The sequence below is a fragment of the Nyctereutes procyonoides genome, unplaced genomic scaffold (genome assembly GCF_905146905.1).
Source record: "Nyctereutes procyonoides isolate TBG_1078 unplaced genomic scaffold, NYPRO_anot_genome, whole genome shotgun sequence".
NCBI lineage: Eukaryota > Metazoa > Chordata > Mammalia > Carnivora > Canidae > Nyctereutes > Nyctereutes procyonoides.
In genome coordinates, this window is record NW_026575023.1 from 3,228,251 (window position 1) to 3,248,428 (window position 20,178).

Here is a 20,178-nt window from a genome sequence, read left to right on the forward strand (position 1 = left end):
TTTCATCTCAGAATACCTTAATGGTTGTTAATACTTTAAAGGATGTTAAAACCCTTAGAGAATACCTATCCAAATATTCTATTCAATTATTTTTAATTTTCTTCATAGGGGAGACATTTGAGACCTAGGGCTTCTGCATCATTGAAGAACTCATATTTCTTCATCACTTTCTTTTACATGTCCCTATTAATATGTTTGATAATTTCCTACAATCTGTAGGGACACTGCTTTGCTTTGCTGAGGAAACTCAGGAATAACCAGAGCTTGGGCTCATCAGAATATAGGATGGTTTCTTCCATAGAACATGTCCTTCAGGTATTCCCTAATTAAAAAATATTGCATAGCAGCAAGTACCAGGAGGTTTTGTTGCTGTTGTTGTTTTATTTTTCCCGAGACACTTACCACCGTATTCTTGAGATCCCCATCCTGTTACATAAGCAGAAGAACCAGGTGGAATATTCTGGGTAGCCTCTGGGAGACACACCCTATGGATATTTTTGGTAAAGTTGATACCTCCTTCAAGTTGTATAGCTGCAATATCATTTTCATGAGTTGCAGGGTTATAATTGTTATGGATTAAAATAGTCCTTACTCTTCTTTTCTGTTTAGGAAATGCTATTGAAGCACCAAAGATGGCAGTCCACTGACGAGGATTAGATTGGCTAAAAAAATATGAAAACATAATTTGAATACGGAATTTGTGAGCATGTCAAACATTTGAATTTTGTGTCTGTCATCCCTGTCACCAGCTAGCAACTGTTTGATCAATATCTCTTTGGTATATATTTCTGGGTTACACAACTAGTAAATGAATGATCATTTATCTAAAGGGTCTGTGATTTGGGCTTGATTAACTCAATGTTGCTCCTAATGTTGAATAACAATAAAATGTAACCACATAATAATGTAAGAGTTTTGTGGAATTTAAATAAAGATGATACAGAAATAAAAAATTTATGTCCAGGAAATAATTTTATAAGGTACAGTAGCTTGTGTGAGAGGAATGCTAAGTAAAAAATTCTAAAGAAAAAAGTAGTAAAAAAATTAAAAAAGTAGTTTACAACAAGCAAATTACATGATTTTTTTTTATATTGAACTTCTTCTGCTCCGGATCTTTACAGAGAAGATTCTAAAGATATTCTTTATCTCTTCCTTCCCTCCTTTTTTTCTCTCATCCAGCAAGTGAATAAGAGCATGATTTTGGAGCCAGTTAGATTTAGATTTAAATCTTGGCCATGCCATACATTAACAGTGTTATTTAGGGAAACTCATTTCATATCTCTAATTCTTAGTTTATTTTTGCATAAAATATGATTGATGATATCCTCTAACACAGTTGTAAGTACTGAGACGAGTGTGTCAAGCACAGTGTTTGGCACACAAGTAAGCATTCAATGAAGGTAACTATTATTTTCATCAGTTAGATTTGAACAAGGCATTACTAAGTGTCTACTTTGTATAAGAAACAGTGTGAATGTCTGGGAACAAAAATATAAATAAGTATGCTACAGCAATCAGACCCCCAAAAAAAGACATAGAAGTCATCTGAATCAGCAAGAAGAAGTACAACTTTCACTATTCACAGATGACATGATACATACTATATCTAGAAAACTGAAAGACTCCACCAAAAAACTGCTAGAACTGATAAATGAATTTAGTAAAGTTGCAGGATACAAACTCAATATATAGAAATCTGTTACATTTCTATACACCAGTAATGAAGTAGCAGAGGGAGAAATTAGGGAATCAATCCCATTTACAATTGCACCAAAACCAATAAGATACCCAGGAATAAACCTAACCAAAGAGATGAAAGACCTATACTCTTAAAAACTATAAAACACTAATGAAATACATTGAAGAGGACACGAAGAAATGGAAATACATTCCATGCTCATGGATTGGAAGAGCAAATATTGTTAAAATGTCTATGTACCCAAAGCAATCTACACATTTAATGAAATATCTATCAAAATATCAAAGGCATTTTTCACAGAACTACAGCAAACAACCCTAAAATTTGCATGGAACCACAAAAGACCCCCAAGAGGAAAAGCAGTCTTGAAAAAGAAAAGGAAAGCTGGAAGTATCACAATTCTGGACTTCACGTTATATTAGAAAGCTCTAGTAATTAAAACGTTATAGTGCCGGCACAAAGACACATAGATCAATAGAACAGTGAAAACCTAGAAATGAACAGAAAACCTAGAAACGAACCCACAATTATACGGTCAATTAATCTTTGACAAAGCAGGAAAGAAGATGTTTCAAGCATTTAAAATCATGAATTCCTTTGGTAATCGGTGATATTTATAACAGTGGCTTTCTTTATAGTGATATCCTTTACTTAGCATTTGGTGGTTGGATCTGTGTAGGGCTTAGAACACAGTACAGTTTGTATTATATCCCTGATGATGCTAAGTGCCTGCTAAATCCAGGTATTGCATGTAAGAGCATTTGCTCAATCTGTTTCTTTTCCATAAGGTGTTAATATCCCTTTCCCCATTTCTTCCCTTTGGAATTCTGAAAAATCTTCACTATTTCTAAGGAGTCCTTTGCAGATTTGAGGGTACTGCTGCATAACATGGTGCCTGTTACAAAACTATTAGGAGGGAGTTAAGTTTAACAAGACTACTGCACGATATTCTTAAATCTGAAAAAGTAGGTAGAGTCCAGTAGAAGAGAATAATTCAGTCTGCTTGGGACTTAAGGTTCATGCTTTGAGAAATGTCTGGATTGATGGGATAGGAGGGCTCTGGATATGTGGCAAGTTGGATTTTAGACTGTGGCTATTTAGTGAGTCTGAGAAGAGGATAGATATGGTCAGAGGCACATTTGATTTAGATCTTCACTTTTTTGAGTGAACATTTTGAGTTTAGTTCCCAGCACCTGTAGGGATCTAGGATGCTCCAATAATAAGGTTGTGTCTTTCCCTAACAGATTTACTCATCTGTCTAAAGTCCTTCTATTCTGAGTAAGTTTTTCATCCTACTCTACCCTGGCAGTTTATTACTTTCATGTTAGCAATAACCTTCAGTCACATCAATGAAGAACTTTAAGTAGTTTAAATTCATGTTATTTACGCTACTCATCATTATTGACGTTATTTTTGTGCATATCTATCTCTAACATTAGATTGTAGGCTCCTTTAAAGTATGAGCAGTGTTTAATTAGCTTCTCTGATAATACTATGCTCATAGTAGATATTCAATAATTGTTTTGAGAGAATTAGTTAATGGCATACAACAGTCTCAGATCAGCCATCAGCCCGCTGATCAGCTTTCATGATATAATGTGCAAACATCCTGTAGCAATTCATTTTGCTAAGATTTAACATATGTTTACATTAGTGTATTTAATTCTATCAAAAACACTAAGACATAGGTAATAGTATGCCCCTAATTTGGAAGAAAAATAAAAGAGGCTTATAAAGGTTCAATAAATTTCCCAAGCTTTCATAGCTAGGATTTAAGTGAAACATTCTGACATATAAACCATTGTTCTTTATCATGATGCCATGCTATTGCCTGAAACAGAAAAAAAAATTGGATTAAATTTAGCAAGCTGAAGGGAGAAAAAAATGATTGTTTTTGCTATTATGAATAGGAAGAAAAGACTCATTAATTTTTTCTTTTTGCATTCAATTCCTTTTAGCATAATCCAATTATGTTCAGTCCTGGGAGGTATGGGTGGAGTTCTTCTATATATGTCTCTCCTAGTCATTCCTGGATGGGTAGGTAAGCTGTGGTCTCACCTTCTGAAGCAGTGAGCTGCTGACAGGATCCACATGCTACTGATCAGGACACCTCCACAGTGGTGAACATTATTCTTCTGTAGACTGACTTGCCATGGCCAATCTCCTTCTTCAGCCTTGTTGCCTCCTAGGATCCTCTCCTCAGACAAAGTTATTAGGTCTGGACGGGCCCCACATCCTAATGAGAAAAAGGCATTAAAGTGCTGGAAGATCATGATTCATTTACTTTGGGGAGATGCTGCCAAGAATCTATCTTTTACAACTTGTCTTTTATGTATTCTTCCCCAGGACATGCTAGGCTTTCCAAAAGCATGATCAGTGTGTTATTTTTTAGGGTATTTATGTGACTACTATTGACTATAGACTGCATTTAATTTATTTTTTTAAAGATTTTATTCATTTATTCATGAGACACACACACACACAAAGAGAGAGAGAGAGAGAGAAAGAGAGAGAGAGAGAGGCAGAGACACAGGCAGAGGGAGAAGCAGGCTCCATGCAGGGAGCCCAATGTGGGACTCGATCCCTGGTCTCCAGGATCACACCCTGGGCTGAAGGCGGCGCTAAACCACTGAGCCACCTGGGCTGCCCTATAGACTGCATTTTAGAGATTATTTCTGAACTTAATTGACATGGAGCTTCAAATTCTGGAGCAGCTTGTGTTCTCTGGAATTTTTCATGAAAATAAGTTAAGATAGGTCAGTGCTGGATATAACAGCTTGAGCCACAAGTTTACTAGGAAATTTCCATCTTCTCTATAGCTTTCCTATTCAAAAGTGCAGTCTGTGTACCTACAGTCTGTGTACCTACAGTACGGGCATACCCTGGAAATTTATTAGAAATGTTGCCATTGTGTGAAGATAGTCTAAGGGTCTATTGGTGGATGAATGGGTGAAAAGAATGTTTACACACACACATACACACAGAGGGTTATTATTCAGCCTTAAATAAGAAGGGAATTCTTTTGTTCGCAACAATATGGATGAACTGGAGAGTATCATGCTAAGTAAAGTAAGTCAGACAAATAGTACCACCTATATGTTGTGGAATCTTAAAAAAAAATAGTCAAGCTCCTAAAAAGAATGAGTAGAAAGCAGTTGCCACGAGCTAGAGGGTTGGGGAAATGGAGAGAATTTGGTAAAAGTGTAAAAACTTTCAGGCATGAGGTAAATAAGGTCTGAGGATCTAGTGTATAACATGATGACTATAGTTCATAACACTATTGTATAATTGAAATTTTCTAGGAGTATAGAACTTAAATGCTCTCACCAAAAAAGTGTGTGTGGAGAGGTGTTAAACATGTGAGGCTATGAATATGTTAACTAGATGGAATTTTTTCATAATGTATACATATAACAAATCATGATCTTGTGTACTTTAAATATCTTACAATATTGTCAATTATACCTCAAAGTTGAAAAAAATGGACTCTAAGACCCACACTAGGGAAAAATCAGAAGCTGTGTTCCCCTCCTCCTCAACTTTATCGTGGAATAATTGACAAATATAATTCTGTATATTTAAAGTGTACAGTGCAATGAGTTGATATACGTATACATTGTTGATTGCCAAGATCAAGGCAACCAACACCTCCATCAGCTCACATAGTTAACTCTTCTTGTGCATGTGTGGTAAGAATGATGAAGGTCTACTTTTAGCAACTTGCAAGCATACAATACTGTGTTATTGACCATAGGCACCGTGCTGTATGTTAGATCCTCAGAGCTTACTAGAAGCTGCATTCTAACAAGTGATTCATGTGTACACTGACGTTGGAAAACTGTTCTTATCAAGAAATCCCCATAGTGGTAATTCAACTCCTTATGTAATTTCAGGGCCATCTCCATAACCGACTCTCTATTACCAGATGTGCCCTTGAAAAAGAGTTACTTCAGGTTCACAGACTATTCTTAAGGGTAAGTGAGGGTCTCTCAGTATCTAGAGAGGCTTATTTACACATCATAAGAAAGAAAACCCATGAACACTCCAACGGGTGAAGCTGAAATGATCATTCAAGTCCTCCCAATTCCCATCCCTATGATTTGTTTCCATTTTTTAAGTTGATTACTAAGAAGTTAGAAGTAAGTCACCAACAATAATTTCTATTGCTCTAAAGTAGTGAGATTGCTTCAATAGGACATGTATCCAAAGGTATTTTTTCCTAACAGACTTTCCAGATAAAGGAGGGCCAGACTTCCATTAAGAGTATACACAGAACATAAGTTCCTCCCCTGTATCCTTCAACCAAATTCCCTAGTAAATTACTGAAGCACGTTTTCATTAAAAGGAAGCATGAATTAAATACATAACGAAGTTGAAAAATACCCATAAAGGTAGCATCAGTTAAGTAACTTAACATCAGTTAAGTATTTGATATAGGCCAGCTATTGAGGTACACTGAACTAGTTTCTAACTACATTTCATCACTAGAGAAGTAAAGAGCTGTTTTTCTAGGGTTTATATTTCTGTTGTGCTAGCCTGAGAATATACAGAATTACATTGAAAAGTAGTGACTTTTCTTTCAGATTAGAGAAATTAAACTGAAAATACTTTTATAATTTTTTATTATTCCTTTTTTAAAATAAATTTTATTTATTTATTCAGGAAAGACACAGAGAGAGAAAGGCAGAGACACAGGCAGAGGGAGAAGTAGGTTCCAAGCTGGGAGCCTGATGTGGGACTCGATCCCAGGTCTTCAGGATCATGGCCTGAGCCGGAGGCAGATGCTTAACTGCTGAGCCACCCAGGCATCCCTATTATTCTTTTTAATTAATCTAAATTACCCTAAACAACAAAGCAGACTATTCTAGTGGTTAGGGGGAGCCATATAAATGGTATCACCAAACATAATTTACAAGTCTACAGAAATGCCAACATAGAACAGGGTAAGAAAAGGTTCCCAAGGCTGCCACGAAAATTTCCCTGAGGTCTGACTCGACCCAGAATGCCACTGCTGCCACCTCCTTTTAAAAGGAGGTGAAAACCTAAACATCACTCCATGGGCCAATGGAATCAGTGATGTTTTATCTCAACAGCAGCGCACAAGAGTGAATTGAGACTAAAGATAACACCTTAACAGAAACTACCTTGGCAAACAGTACAAACACTTGAACATTTACTATTTATATTTTGGTAAATCATTTTTATGAGATAATTTTGAAACTTACCTTCAGTGAAAATATTTACTGTATCCTGGTCAGTAATGACTGGTGTTAAAAAAAAAAGTGAGAGTAAGATCAATACCAGAAGGACTGTATATTATTTCACCTTAATTTCTTAAATGTAGTCCTCAGACAGCCATCATCAGAATCACTCAGAGAGCTGATAAGATACAGATTTCTAGGCTTCTTCCTAGACCTGCTAAAAGAACCTCTGAGTCATAAGCCCCAGAAATCTCTGCACTTACAATATTCCCCCAATTTATTGTTATTTATATTAAAGTTTGTGTTTTAATTTCTCATCAAACACTAAAAGATACTTAAAAGATATTTAAAAGATATTCCTGCCCTCAAGTCACTCGATTTAGTTGGGAAAACAGTATAAGAGAAGTTAAATTTTCATTTACTTGAATATATATGCAGGTATATAGAGATGTATGTACTACTTTAGTGCAAGAATACTGATACTAATCTTGGTACTGCAGGTATAACAGTGAGCAAAACACAGGAGGTTTGCCCTCACATAATTTACAGCTAGAAATTATTCAAGGACCCATTCAAATAAATTTAAGTGGAGAGGAAAAGGGAGAGGGTTATCATGCTACCTGAGGGATTCACTGAGTTGTCATGGTGAGAAAAGCATTTCAGATGCATTTTGAAGACCTAAAAGGAACTTTCCAGGCAGACAAGCAGTGAAAAGGTATTCCAGGTGGAAAGTGTAGTGGGTCCAAGTGTATGGAGATGTATGATGTCTTGTGGAATCATCAAGTCAGTAGAGCAGTGCAAGTGCAGCAAGAGGGAAATGGTGGGAGGGCACAGATAGAAAAAATGTTTAGCAGATAGTAAGGGTCTGTCTATTCCAATTTAAGGTCTGCTTACAGAGCTGCTTTCTTTGCACGTCCTACAGCCATCTCAAACTCAACGTGACCAAATTTACCTCAAATTTGCCACTTATGTTATATTTCCTCCTTTAGGAAATGATCCCACTTCTACCGGTAGCTAGAAATCTGAAACAGTCTCTAATTCTTCCCTTCCTGTCATCTTCATCTCTTATTGTTTTTCAGATTTTGTACCTTCTAGCCTCTAACAAACCTTTGAATTAGGTGCATCTCATCCTCTCCATCCCCCTGGCTATAACTTTAATTCATACTTTCATCATTTGACGTCTTTGCTAATTACAATAACTTCCAATCTGAATTCCCTGCCTCAACTTTTGTACTTTTCAGTATGTCTATCTCTACTTTGCCAGGCTGTTTTTTCTAAAAAATGTATGTCAGACATTTCCTTGCTTGAAAACTTTTAATGAGAAATCAGCTTATTTCCCATAAAATAAACGTAAAACATCTCAGACAAGTTTTCATGCTCTCTAACATCAGTTTATCCAAACTTAATTGCTGCCAAAAGTGTCACAGGGTTTGGGAATTATATCGCTTTGTGAGTGTCAGAGGAGCCAAAACATCCTTTTAGAGGCAGGAAAGAACTGACCACCCCTTTTTGTTCTTTGGATAAGAGAGACTTGAGTTCAAATCCTGCCTTCCATACATGCTGATTGTATAACCCTGAGTCATTCTCTTCTTTTTTGAGTGGGAACAATAAAAGTATAAGATATGATTGTTCTGAGGAGTAAGCAAACTGTAATGGATGAGCATTAGCCAGTCAGAAAGGACACAACAAACCTTGGAGCTAGAGCAGTGTCTGGGAAGTTCCTAGCTATGCTAATCATTAACTCTGCAGTTATGGGGGATGAGCTGGGAGTCCAGGGTAGGGATGGGAGGATTTGAAGAGCCTGGGACGACACCTCGGTGGGCCTAGTGTGGTGGTGGTTTGTCAACACATAGGAAAACATTTCAATATCTTAACAGTTAGTATAGCTGTGACAGGCATATACTGATTGAATACCAGTCCAGCGTGGGGGCTACCAAAATCCTTTAATGTTGAGCTTATTATGAGGGAATCATGGTTTATTAAGATAGCAGTGCATGACAAAGTTGGAGGAGAGTCTTTAAATTTTATGCACATATTAAGTCTTTTTTTCTAGTCATGCAAGAAATATTAATGGAGTATCTATTTTATGTTAGATATTGGGTAGTAGAAGGACATTAGGATGAACAGGACAGACTGATTCTTGCCTTCAGGAAGCTTACAGAGTAGGTTGAAGACAAACAATACAAAAAACACACAAAATGTTTTGTGGTTTCGATTGTGACGGATGTTATGAAGGAAAATGAAGTCAGTGATACAGGTAAATAATCGAGTAATGGAAGTTTAAAAAGGCTTACGTTAGAAAGCTGTGATTCAGATAAGACCTATGGATTCAAGGGGGTGATCTAGTGAGTATCATAAGAAACTGGAACAATGGGGGACTCCTGGATGGTTAAGTGTCTGCCTTTGGCTCATCATGATCTGAGGGTTCAGGGATTGAGCCCTGTGTCAGGCTCCCTGCTTGGTGGGGAGACTGCTTCTCCCTCTCTCCTGCTTGTCTTTCTCTCTTGCTTTCTCTCTCTCCCTAAAATAAATAAATAAATAAATAAATAAATAAATAAATAATTTTTTTTTTAAAGAAACTGGAACAATGTATGCAAAAGCCCTGAGGCAGGAAGGAGAGGAGTTTGGCAGGTGGAAAAAAATGAAAGTGTGACCGGATTATGGTGAATGAGGAAGAGTGGTAAGTAGTATAATAAGTAGCTGAAGGGTCAAGTATGAACCAGATAATGCAGTGCTTTAGAACAGATGGTCATATCATTTAGTGTCGAGCCAGGACACCAAGGGATCAATATTAATAATGGTTCTTGGACAATTGGCATGAACTCGGACTGTCCTGGGTAAGCCAGGAAATTCGGTATCCTAGTTACAGGTATTTTTTTGTTTGTTTATTTTATTTGTGGGAAGTCATGGGAAGCTTTTAAGTAATATTGAAATTATGTTTTAAAATATTTCCTTGATCAGTATGTGGACAGTATTTTGGAAGGGGCCAAGAAAATATTAAAAAGAATAGTATAGAGGCTACTGCAGTAGTTCAAGTCAGAAATTATGTTGGCTTGGACCAAACAGGTAGAAATAGGGGTGGGAAAAAAGTGGAAATAGACTTAAGACAAGCAGAGTTACAGATATTTTCAGAGAGGAGTTAGGGATGTCGCTAAATCTAATTTTCGTCTTTATTCTACAAGTATTTATCAGATACCTTCCAATTGCATTCTGTGTTCTGGATGAGGTGGAGTGGCAGTTAAATTGTTCTCTGATTGTTGTGGTGAATCTGAATGCTACCAAACAGCCTTACGTATCTACAGTCATCAAGACAAGTATTTATTCTACTGTAGAAAAATTGAAATAGACATTTACTAAAATAAGTGTTCTTTAAAAAAATTGTTCTCTGATCTTGAGCAGCTAGTTACCATTTCTATGGCATATATACAGATTGAACATCTGGCAACAACATCTCTCATAAGGAGTGTTGAGGAAAATTACTAAAGAATTTTTAGCTAATAAAATTTACTATATGAATACTAAATGATTCTTTAAACTTTAGAATGTTTTATTTTGGAGAACTATGCATTATGTCTACCTTTATAATATATTGTTTTCATAAAGGTTAATTTCAAGGAAATAAAAGGTCAGTTTCATTAAATTAAAACCTGAATTATACCTGTTTAAGTTGATATTTTGGTATAAAATGGCATATAAAAATGGTACTTGCATGTTATCTCAGTTGAAGGGCTTATTTCCAAGTTTCCAGAATTATTCAGCATTTGGTGTAAAACAGACTTAATTCTGCTTTTCATCAATGCTCCATTGTTATTTCTAGTGAATTTAAATTTCATGACAACATCTGCTATCACACCATTACCTTCTTGCCTAAAAACCATAAATATATTAAAAAAATAAATAATTACAATTTTCTGCTATTCTGTTTATATATACTCTTATTGATTAAACATTAAAAATTTTACTTGGGGAATTTGACTTTAGAACAGATTCATATAACAGTGTTTGCATACTTACTGATATATCACAATGCTATTCCACAAATATTTGATTTCAGAGCATAGCATACCACCCACCATGCAGTATAGCTGGCTTTGAAGTCGGAACACCAGAGGTTGGATATCAAATCTGCCATTTACTGTTCAACTTTGGTAAGTTATTTGTTCCTTAATCTTTCTGTATCTGAGTCTCTTCACGTTAAAATAAATTGTAATGAATGTTATGTGAATTAATACATGCAAAACTTTTGGGAAGAGTACATAGCATACAGTAAGTGAATAATTGTTAGCTATTATTAGACTTCACAAATCTTAAAAAAAAAAAGAAAAAATTATCTCATTAAACAAAACTCTAAAGAGAAGAGTTTCCAAATTATGTGATTTAAAGGATCAGGTTAATTTTCTAGTACCTAAGTGTGTTAATGTGGCTACAAAAGCAAAATTTAACTTTTGTAGTCATATGTTAAAATTTTAACTCTTTGTCAGTTAGCCACAGATATTCTCCACAATTAACCTTAGTAATTTGACTAAAGGCTATGATTATCATAAATCGATATAATTTCCACCTCCTTACATGAAAATTACCATGTAAATAATTTCTTCCACCTAACATTAGCCATTATATTTTCTGAAAATGTGCATTAGATAAGTTTGTTCCTAGTATTTATTCTAGGTCTCTTCCTCTCCTCTCAATTGTCATTTCTATAATAAAACTCATTCCAGATATTAATTTAATATTTACTTAGCAAATGTTAAATAGCCACCTTCTTGTACTAGGCACTGTTGTTAGTTTCAAAAATTACCTGTGACCAAGATTCATAGTTGCCATTCTCATGGATTTTGGAATTTAAATAAAGGAGCAGACACTGAAGAAATAATTATAGCTTGCATTTCTAGCAACATGAAAGCCTAAATAGTTTTTAAAGACCAGAAATGCTCAATTAAATGTAATAAATGTAATTTGAAATATAGAACTAAGCTCACATTAAAGTAAGAGAAATCTTGGAAGACCAAACATAAAAAACATGAATATTATGTAGTAATCACTAGAATGTCCAACAGACTTGAGCTGTAGCATTTACATGTATGCTGGAGAGGAGGCTCTGGGCTAGTGCTAATTAGGGAGATGAACGTGAGGTTTCTAAATAAGACCAGGATTCTCAAAGAACTAAACCCTCAGTGAAAGCATGGATTGGAAAGAAAAAAAATGTGCTCATCATATCATAAAAAAAGAAGTTTATGTATCTCACAGTTCCAGGTCTAGACAGAAAAATGAAGATTCTCCTGATAATTCATGATCATGAGCCTAGCTGCATGAAAGTTTTGGATTTGCATTACCACCATCAAAGCAAAACAAAAAGGATACTTAAAGGTACATGGATTCGTGTGAAAATATGTAAAGGAAGTAATTCAGTAAGAAGGAGATTGAACCCAGGAGGTAGAGTAAGAAATAGGGAGCAAGGAAAATAGTAAACTGGTAATGTATCATTACAATGACTAATTTGAGGTCATTACAAGTAGGATTGAACTAAAACATCATTCATAATAGCATGAACAAGAGTTCAAAATTCCCTCTATTATTTGGAAGAAGGATAGTGGATTAGGCCAACTCTCATTTAAATTTTAAGAATAATCACTAAAATAAGGCAAAGATGATCAGAATGTGTTAGAAAATATAACTAGCTGTGTTTCTGTTTTAGGAGAAATGTATAACCTATAAGGATACATAAATATTGAAAATAAAATATTGAAAACTGCTCTTGAGGTTAGGCATAATGAAGAACTGAGCGAAGTCTAGTGAAACTGAGACTAGTCTAGATGGAGGGTAGTGAAAGATAAGCCCATAGAAGGAGATGGTAAGAGGAAGTCAGATAAAGGATGATTCTGTAAGCTTTGTTACATACACACACATTATATATATCAAGAATACATGTATGTTTGATATACATATATTTATATATAATATTTGACATATTGCAAGAAAGTGGCCAAGAAAAGGATTTTAACTAAGGGAATAATATGTTTAGAATTTTGTTTCACAAAGTCTTTCTGGCTGCTGTGTAGAATGAGTGGAGCAAGACTAGGGGAAAGGAGCATTAGGGAAACTATTTATAGTCTAGGAAAGAGATGGTTGAGGGCACTATTTGAAGAAAAGTTATGGATCTTAGAGACATTTAGGCAAATAGAATTGACATTAGGAAACAGAATTGAAAGATTAGATGATTGAGGGGGAAGAGAAATTAAAAATGACTTGCATATTTCTTTCTTGAGCAAGTAGATTGAAGGTGATGCCATTGATGGAAGTAGGCAAGTAGAAGAACAACATTTGGTTGGGGAGAGATGATAGGTTCAGGTCTGGATACGGTAAAGCTGAGCTGACTGTGAGATATCTGTATGATGACGTCAAGTAGTGGCTATGTACAAGCATGTCTAGAGATGAGAAGAGAGGACTGGCCCAGAAATGCAACTTTGAGAATAAACATATAGAACGTATAAAGGGCAATGAAGTTGCTGAAAAGAGAGAATGTAAACTGAGAAGACGAGAGGTTTATAGCACAGGGTGATATCCAACAATATTTGAAGGATGTGCAGGGAAGGAATTAGACCTAGTGAAGAAAATTGAGGAGTAAATGGAGAGGTAAGGAAAAATAGAGGTAGGTAGGGTCATAGAAACCCCAAAGTGCTACTATTTCAAGGATGATTGAAAATAATTTACAATAGTATCAAATGCCATTGAGAGGTCCAAATAGAAGACTAGTATAGTTTGTTTGGAGCTTGTGACCTGGAGCTTGTTGAACTTGGCAAGGGTAATTAGCATTTTGTGGTAAGAAGTGAGATTGTAAGGGATTGAGCAGTAGGTGGGAAGGTGGAGGGGGAAATGCAGATGGTTCATCCGTCCTATGCATTTTGAGAGCTGGTGGCCAGTACAGAAATTTTCACAAGAAAGTGCTAAGGTGAATGTGCCCTGAACTGACTGAAATTCATTTTGATAAATACTCTTCCCATGGATTCTTCCTTCTCCACTCATTTCTTAACAAAATTTATCTGACCAGATGTTCATGCTCCTGGGACTTACTAAGTGATTCTACAAAAATAAGAAATGTTAATTTTCTTGTAGTGGTGTTATTTGAGAAATACCTCTCTCTCTTCCAAAGGACTTTGCTTATTTGAAGGATTGGGTAATGTGAGCATTTGAGGCATTTGTGGGAGGGTTGGTATTTTAGTTGAGAGGGCCTGTCTCATCACATCACACAGATAGGTACACATTCAACTAAGGCATGAATGTCAAATAGCTACTGCTACTCCCCTTATTATTAATTCATGCAAAACGTGCTTGGCTTTGGCCACAGCATCCTTTATATCCTAGCATTCCATGCAGATACAAACCAAAAAGCTTGATGTTGGTCATAGACTTCTGATCTTGTATGAATATGCCCATGACCAAAGCATTGCACAACGGTTTACCTACTCTGTATTGTAAATGGGATCCACTGGATTTATACAGTAGGATGCCCTTGCTACCATACCTTCACCTGACTCTCTTTAACCTTTCTTCCTTTCCTATCAAGAATTGAAATGAGATGTGTATCTACATTAGTAATTAGATCATATGTGGCATGTTTTGTTTTGGTTTTGGCATTGTTTTTTAAGCTGCCCAGGATACTACTTTCATAATATTGCGACAACTTGCATGAATGTCTCATTTATTATCCACGTTGTGAACAAGTCAAATGGGCCAAATTGTGTCTAAACTCATATATTTTTTATATAGTTCCACTTACCTCAGTTTGACAACATGAGCTCTGATGAACTGATTTCTTAAATTTGATTCTCTGAATGTTTTAGTAATCTGTAGAAAGAAAGGAAAAGACCTCTTCATAGTTTCAGTTGTTCTTCCCCTTCCTTCTTCCTCCCAAACTTGCAACATAGGGCTTAAGTTAATGAGGAATAGGGACTAGAGTTTTCAGTTCAGTTCAATTCCATCTCAGAACACATGAGATTGATTTAGGCTGGTGATGCAGCCCTCTGATGCAATGCCTATTTCCTCATCTATGATACAAAGATGATAATGGACAAGATGTGTCTTCACTAGAAGTCATCTCAACATCAGATGTTTTACTTGGTGGCTCTCCCCATGAGTGTTCGGGTAGGTGCCAAGCCCACACTAGGGGAGTCCATGTTACAACTTATATTTGTGTGATTCCCCAACCACTGTTTTTAAGTGGGTAAAAACAGAATAAAATGAGTGATGAAAAGGGGCACAAGATGCAAAGGGCAGTTTTTTCCTTGATAATTCTGACTAATATGTAAACATCAGAGATTATTTTTAACATCAGTTGGTAATTTCCTGACCTAACCTTAACCATTTCCCTGAATCATTTTTCAGTCCCAGCAAGGATGGTGCTCTTGAGTTATAAAGCTCAGTGAAAGCACAGCTTTGTAGTGAACTATGGGCTGTTCTGTGACTGGAATGGTTCTCTCATGATGCAGGGTCAGTTAGAGGTACTGAGGTTTCCTATTAAGGGAGCAGATTCCACCAGCTTATATGGTAAGGCAGAAACAAGGGAGAGGTGGACATGGAAATTAAGTAGTATGCTGAATGTTACATTAAACCAGGATCTGACACCAATCCTTCTTGAGATTGTAATGTTTATGCAATCTCTATTACACCACATCGTATGTTTTAAAATATCTGTTCCTATAGGCTGGTATCAGACCAACCAGTTGTTTGACAAAATGATAATTTTCTTTCTTTTCAGAGGGTTTGAACATTTTAAAGAGTAATGAGACTATTGGTTTTATGGAAATAGTTCATGTTTCTTTATTGAAAATTTTGCAAATACTAGTAAGTGTTAAGAAGAAAGCAAAAAAAGACTCTCCCCAAATTCTATGATCTAGAATTAATGGTTGTTGTTATTTGGTGAACTATATTCCAGTTAACTACAAAGAATGGGTTTTAATGTTTATTAATATAGTATATTACAGGAGGTATCTTAATAAAATGATTTAACTTTAATTTTACTTGATTTTAACAGAAGTAAAAGGAACTGACTTAAAGCGAAAGAATTGCTAAAATTTGGATAAATGTTTCCTGTGATTATATTTTAATTCGTAGCTTGGCATTGCACCTGCACAGGTTAGATTGGACCAAAGTAAAAAATCCACCTCAATTATGACATTTTTGTTATGTGGAAAACTCTAGTGAAGTCTAAGATAATAAGCAACATAAAGAAAGCAAGTTGATTCATTGGTTGATTTCAAGACACAAGGATAAAAGGAGAGGACCATGGATAAGATTTTATATTTCCCAGATTGGAATGTTATTGACCCTTTCATTAGAAATTATCAAATGTTTGGTAGAAAATCAGTAAGCAGATGACTGAAGAGAATTCCAATAGGATAGTGAAAAAGGAAGCTGAGGAAGAACACAGAGATAAGTTAGCTTGCTATGAGAACTTAAATGAGCCTTGTAACCTTTCTTCCTCTCAGTTTTTCCATCTGTAAAAGTACAGTCAAAAGGGGCACCTGGGTGGCTCAGCGGTCGAGCATCTGCCTTTCCTGGGGTCCTAGGATGGAGTCCCACATTGGGCTGTCCGTGTAGGGAGTCTGCTTCTCCCTTTGCCTGCTCCCTGCCTTTCTCTCTGTCTCTCATGAATACATAAATAAATAAAATCTTTAAAAAAGTACAGTCAAAGGTGTATTAAAAATTATCTGTACACAGTTAACTACTACAACTTCCAAAGACTATGCACCTGCTTTTAGTGAGCGTTACAGTCAACACTTAGCCTTTTCCCTTTTTTCAAAATTATTACTGTTCAAAGGGTAAAACAAGTTCACTTTCACACTTCTTTGATTTTGTTTTTTTTTAATTTTTATTTATTTATGATAGTCACACAGAGAGCTAGAGAGAGAGGCAGAGACACAGGAAGAGGGAGAAGCAGGCTCCATGCACTGGGAGCCCGACGTGGGATTCGATCCCGGGTCTCCAGGATCGCGCCCTGGGCCAAAGGCAGGCGCTAAACCGCTGTGCCACCCAGGGATCCCACTTCTTTGATTTTGTCATCTGCACTATTAACACTTTCATTACCTTGGACAAAAGTCAAGTACACAATGGAAAAAAAGAAATATTTTATATTTCCCTCCTGACTGAGGGTGACAATACTATCTTGGGATTCTAGTATGCAATAGAACTACCATACTTCAGTAATATTCATAGTTGATAAGAACTGAAGTGAGATGTTGATTATTTAAGGTCCAACAAAGTGAATCATTGAGTTTGTTAGTAGACTAGTCATTAAAAGGTAAGACATTACATACAGAAAGTTTGTAATTATCACACGTTTTCATCCTTAGAGAAAAAAGATCTTATTAGCTACCCATAAAAATAAAGCACCTTATTTTCAGTGTCTTCTTCCTTAATACCTATAATTCTGTTGTTACTATTCATGAGCTGAATAATAGAAATAATGTTGTTTTGTGATTTCAACCACTCTCCAGTTACCACTTTCTTTTCTGTTTAACCAGAAGATCTGGAAAGCTCAGTTTTCAAGAAAAGATAAAATATGTAGCAATATGATCTGTTACTACAGTGGTCTCTAAATATTTTTGATTATGCATTCCTATGGGTAAAGCGTTTTGGCATGAGTAGCCAAAACATGTATTATTTATTTATAAATTATATACATGTAATAATACTGTACCGCTGACAATATATATTATAAAACATTGCCAAAATTAGAAATTAAAAAGGCTGAGTTATAGAACAAACATTAAGGAATTGTATTCCATTTATATTTAATAATAATATTTTCCCTGTTACTGTGACTGGATAGAATTTTTAATTTTTGAAACACTTTGTGATAAAATGACTCAAAGTTATGATTCTAAGTTTAATTTAAATACTTGGTTTGAAGTTCCTTAGAAGTTTCCACAGAATTATGTGGCTCATATGCATAAAGTACATCACCTGCAGAACTTAATAAATAATGACACAAAGCTGTCAGTCCATCCCACACATTGTGCAAAAGTTTTCTTGAAATTCAGCAAGTGACTTTCCATCTTCCCTGAGGTCAACTGGTTATCCTTTCAAATCAAATAAAATGTGTTTCATATTATATGTTTTTAAAGAAATGTGTTCCAAATCAACCAAACATGATTGTTAATCCTTCTCCTCTGCTAATTTTTATGTGTGTACGTCTAAGCAGTTTCATAGATAACATGCATCATTTTCAGTAAGACAGAAGAAAATCCAAAAACCTAATGATGGACTCATTGCTAAACATGTTTTCAGTCTTCTCTCCATGGTATGAGTTTTATGTAAAATGTGGCTAATTTCTTTTACTTACACCATGAAGAAACAGGATGTGTACATGTGTGTATGTGTCTTCAAAGAAAGGTATTGCTTCAGCCAGTAATTTGGCTCTAATCAGGAGCAGTAAAGTGTCAGTTCTGTCATTATGTTTCTGTTCTCTTACTGGTTCACTACTGTCCGTGCATATTAGAATTATCTCCAAATTGTGGGTTTCAAAATTTGTGTTTTGCAGGATTTTCTGTTTCCTTGTTGATTCAGTTTACTTTTAAAACTAGGTAATAGAATCTTTAAATCTAGTTGAAACTGCACATGATTGAAATCTATTCAGAGAACATAAATATACTGAAACCTAGTCAGTTCTGCTGTGTCACTGCTCTTCCCCTCTTCTCTCAAAATATCTTTGCACACATTGTGTGGGAGCAGATGACATAAAACCAAACAAGGGTGCCAGTGTCAATTCCCTTATTAAATAATAGGAAAGCACTTCCTTTCTTCTAAAAAATATTCTTTGTGGGAAAAATACATGTAGAGTGATATCTGATTATTTGAGTATTCATAATTATTGTGAATCTCTTCCTGGAATGCACAACACCATTTTGGAGACCACTGTGAGCCTAACTGCAATGATGTCTTTATTTTGTGTCCCTAAGAGTTGGCACAGGAACTAAAGACAGAATGGATCATTTATTTATTCATTCAAAAAACATTTGAATGTCAAGTGTGTACCAAATTATTTTTTAGGTATTGAGTGACAATCGATGCTTATTAAATGAATGTGCCTGAAATGAATTTTATCCAGAAGCCCTGCTGGTCTAAGTGATGCGATAAGATTAATCTCAAATTGATAACTGTTTTCTTTATCTTCCTATGTCCTAGTTTGTTTATGGGACTATAATTAGGTATGTTTTGGAAAAAAATGGCAATTGTTTGCAGAATTTGTTGCAATAACACCCCTGATACCAAAGGAGAGTTTCAACAGTTTAGCTGATCCCAGGTATGAATCCCAACTGAAGTCTTTTGTTTTACTTAGAAAGACCCATCCAATCAGAATGTAGTCATAGTTTTGACCCATGTATTTTGCAAACAGTTTCTTTCATTATTTCTAGATGACCTTGTTCTTTTTTTCACTCATTCAACAACAGTTTTTGAGCACTTCCTGCACTGCACATCCCTTCTATCAAGCACTGGGATACAATGGTGATAGAAAATAAACAGTTTTTGCCATTATGGAGCTTATATTTAAGGGGTGCAGACAAGTACCAATCAAGTTATTATTTACATTTGAATAAATTATAAGTAAAATAATATTATAGAGCCATTTGATCCAACCAATGAGATCAGAGAGATTCCTCAGAGGAAATGCTTATGGAGTTGAGATTTTTAGGAAGAATCAGTCAGCTAATTGAAGAGGAAGGAAAAGCCTCACAGATGAAGTCAGTGGTTCATGCAAAATCCCGAGATGGGAACACACAGGTTGTTTTAGGAATGAAAGAAGGCAAGTGCAACAATAGCATGGAGAGCAAGGAGGCTAGGGTGACAGAAAGGCCAGACCATGCAGGTCTTGTTAGTGTGTAAAGATTTTGGCCTTTAATATAAATGGTGGCAGTCAGTGAAGTGTTTTAAACAAAAGGATAATATAGTTAGATTTGCAGTTTGAGAATAATTTCTTTTTTTGTAAAAGATTTATTTATTTTAGAGAGAGAAAGAGAGAGAGAGAGGAGCATGGTGAGGAAGGGCAGAGGGAGAGGGAGAGAGAATCTCAAGCAGACTCTACTGCTGAGTGGAGCCTGATATAGGGCCTGATCTCAAGACTTTGAGATCATGACCTGAGCTGAAACCAAGAGTCAGACACTTAACTGACTGTGCCACTCAGGTGCCCCAAGAATAATTTCTTTTGCTGCATATGGAAATTCAACATTAGGGAAGAAATTATGCAAATTAGTTGTGCTATTTTATTTATTTTTAATTTTT

At 35.6% G+C, this 20,178-nt stretch overlaps 1 protein-coding gene across 1 annotated transcript in view; it reads right to left on the reverse strand.

Moving 5' to 3' along the window:
* The window catches only part of TMPRSS11D (transmembrane serine protease 11D), a 57,424-nt gene that overhangs the window by 4,327 nt on the left and 32,919 nt on the right, over nt 1-20,178 (reverse strand). Inside the window, exons 4-8 of the mRNA XM_055342469.1 lie at nt 14,678-14,745; nt 10,610-10,767; nt 6,925-6,963; nt 3,758-3,935; nt 403-662 (exon numbers count right to left, since the gene is read on the reverse strand). Coding sequence (XP_055198444.1) covers nt 403-662; nt 3,758-3,935; nt 6,925-6,963; nt 10,610-10,767; nt 14,678-14,745 — 703 coding nt within the window. The remainder of the gene's footprint in view (nt 1-402; nt 663-3,757; nt 3,936-6,924; nt 6,964-10,609; nt 10,768-14,677; nt 14,746-20,178) is intronic.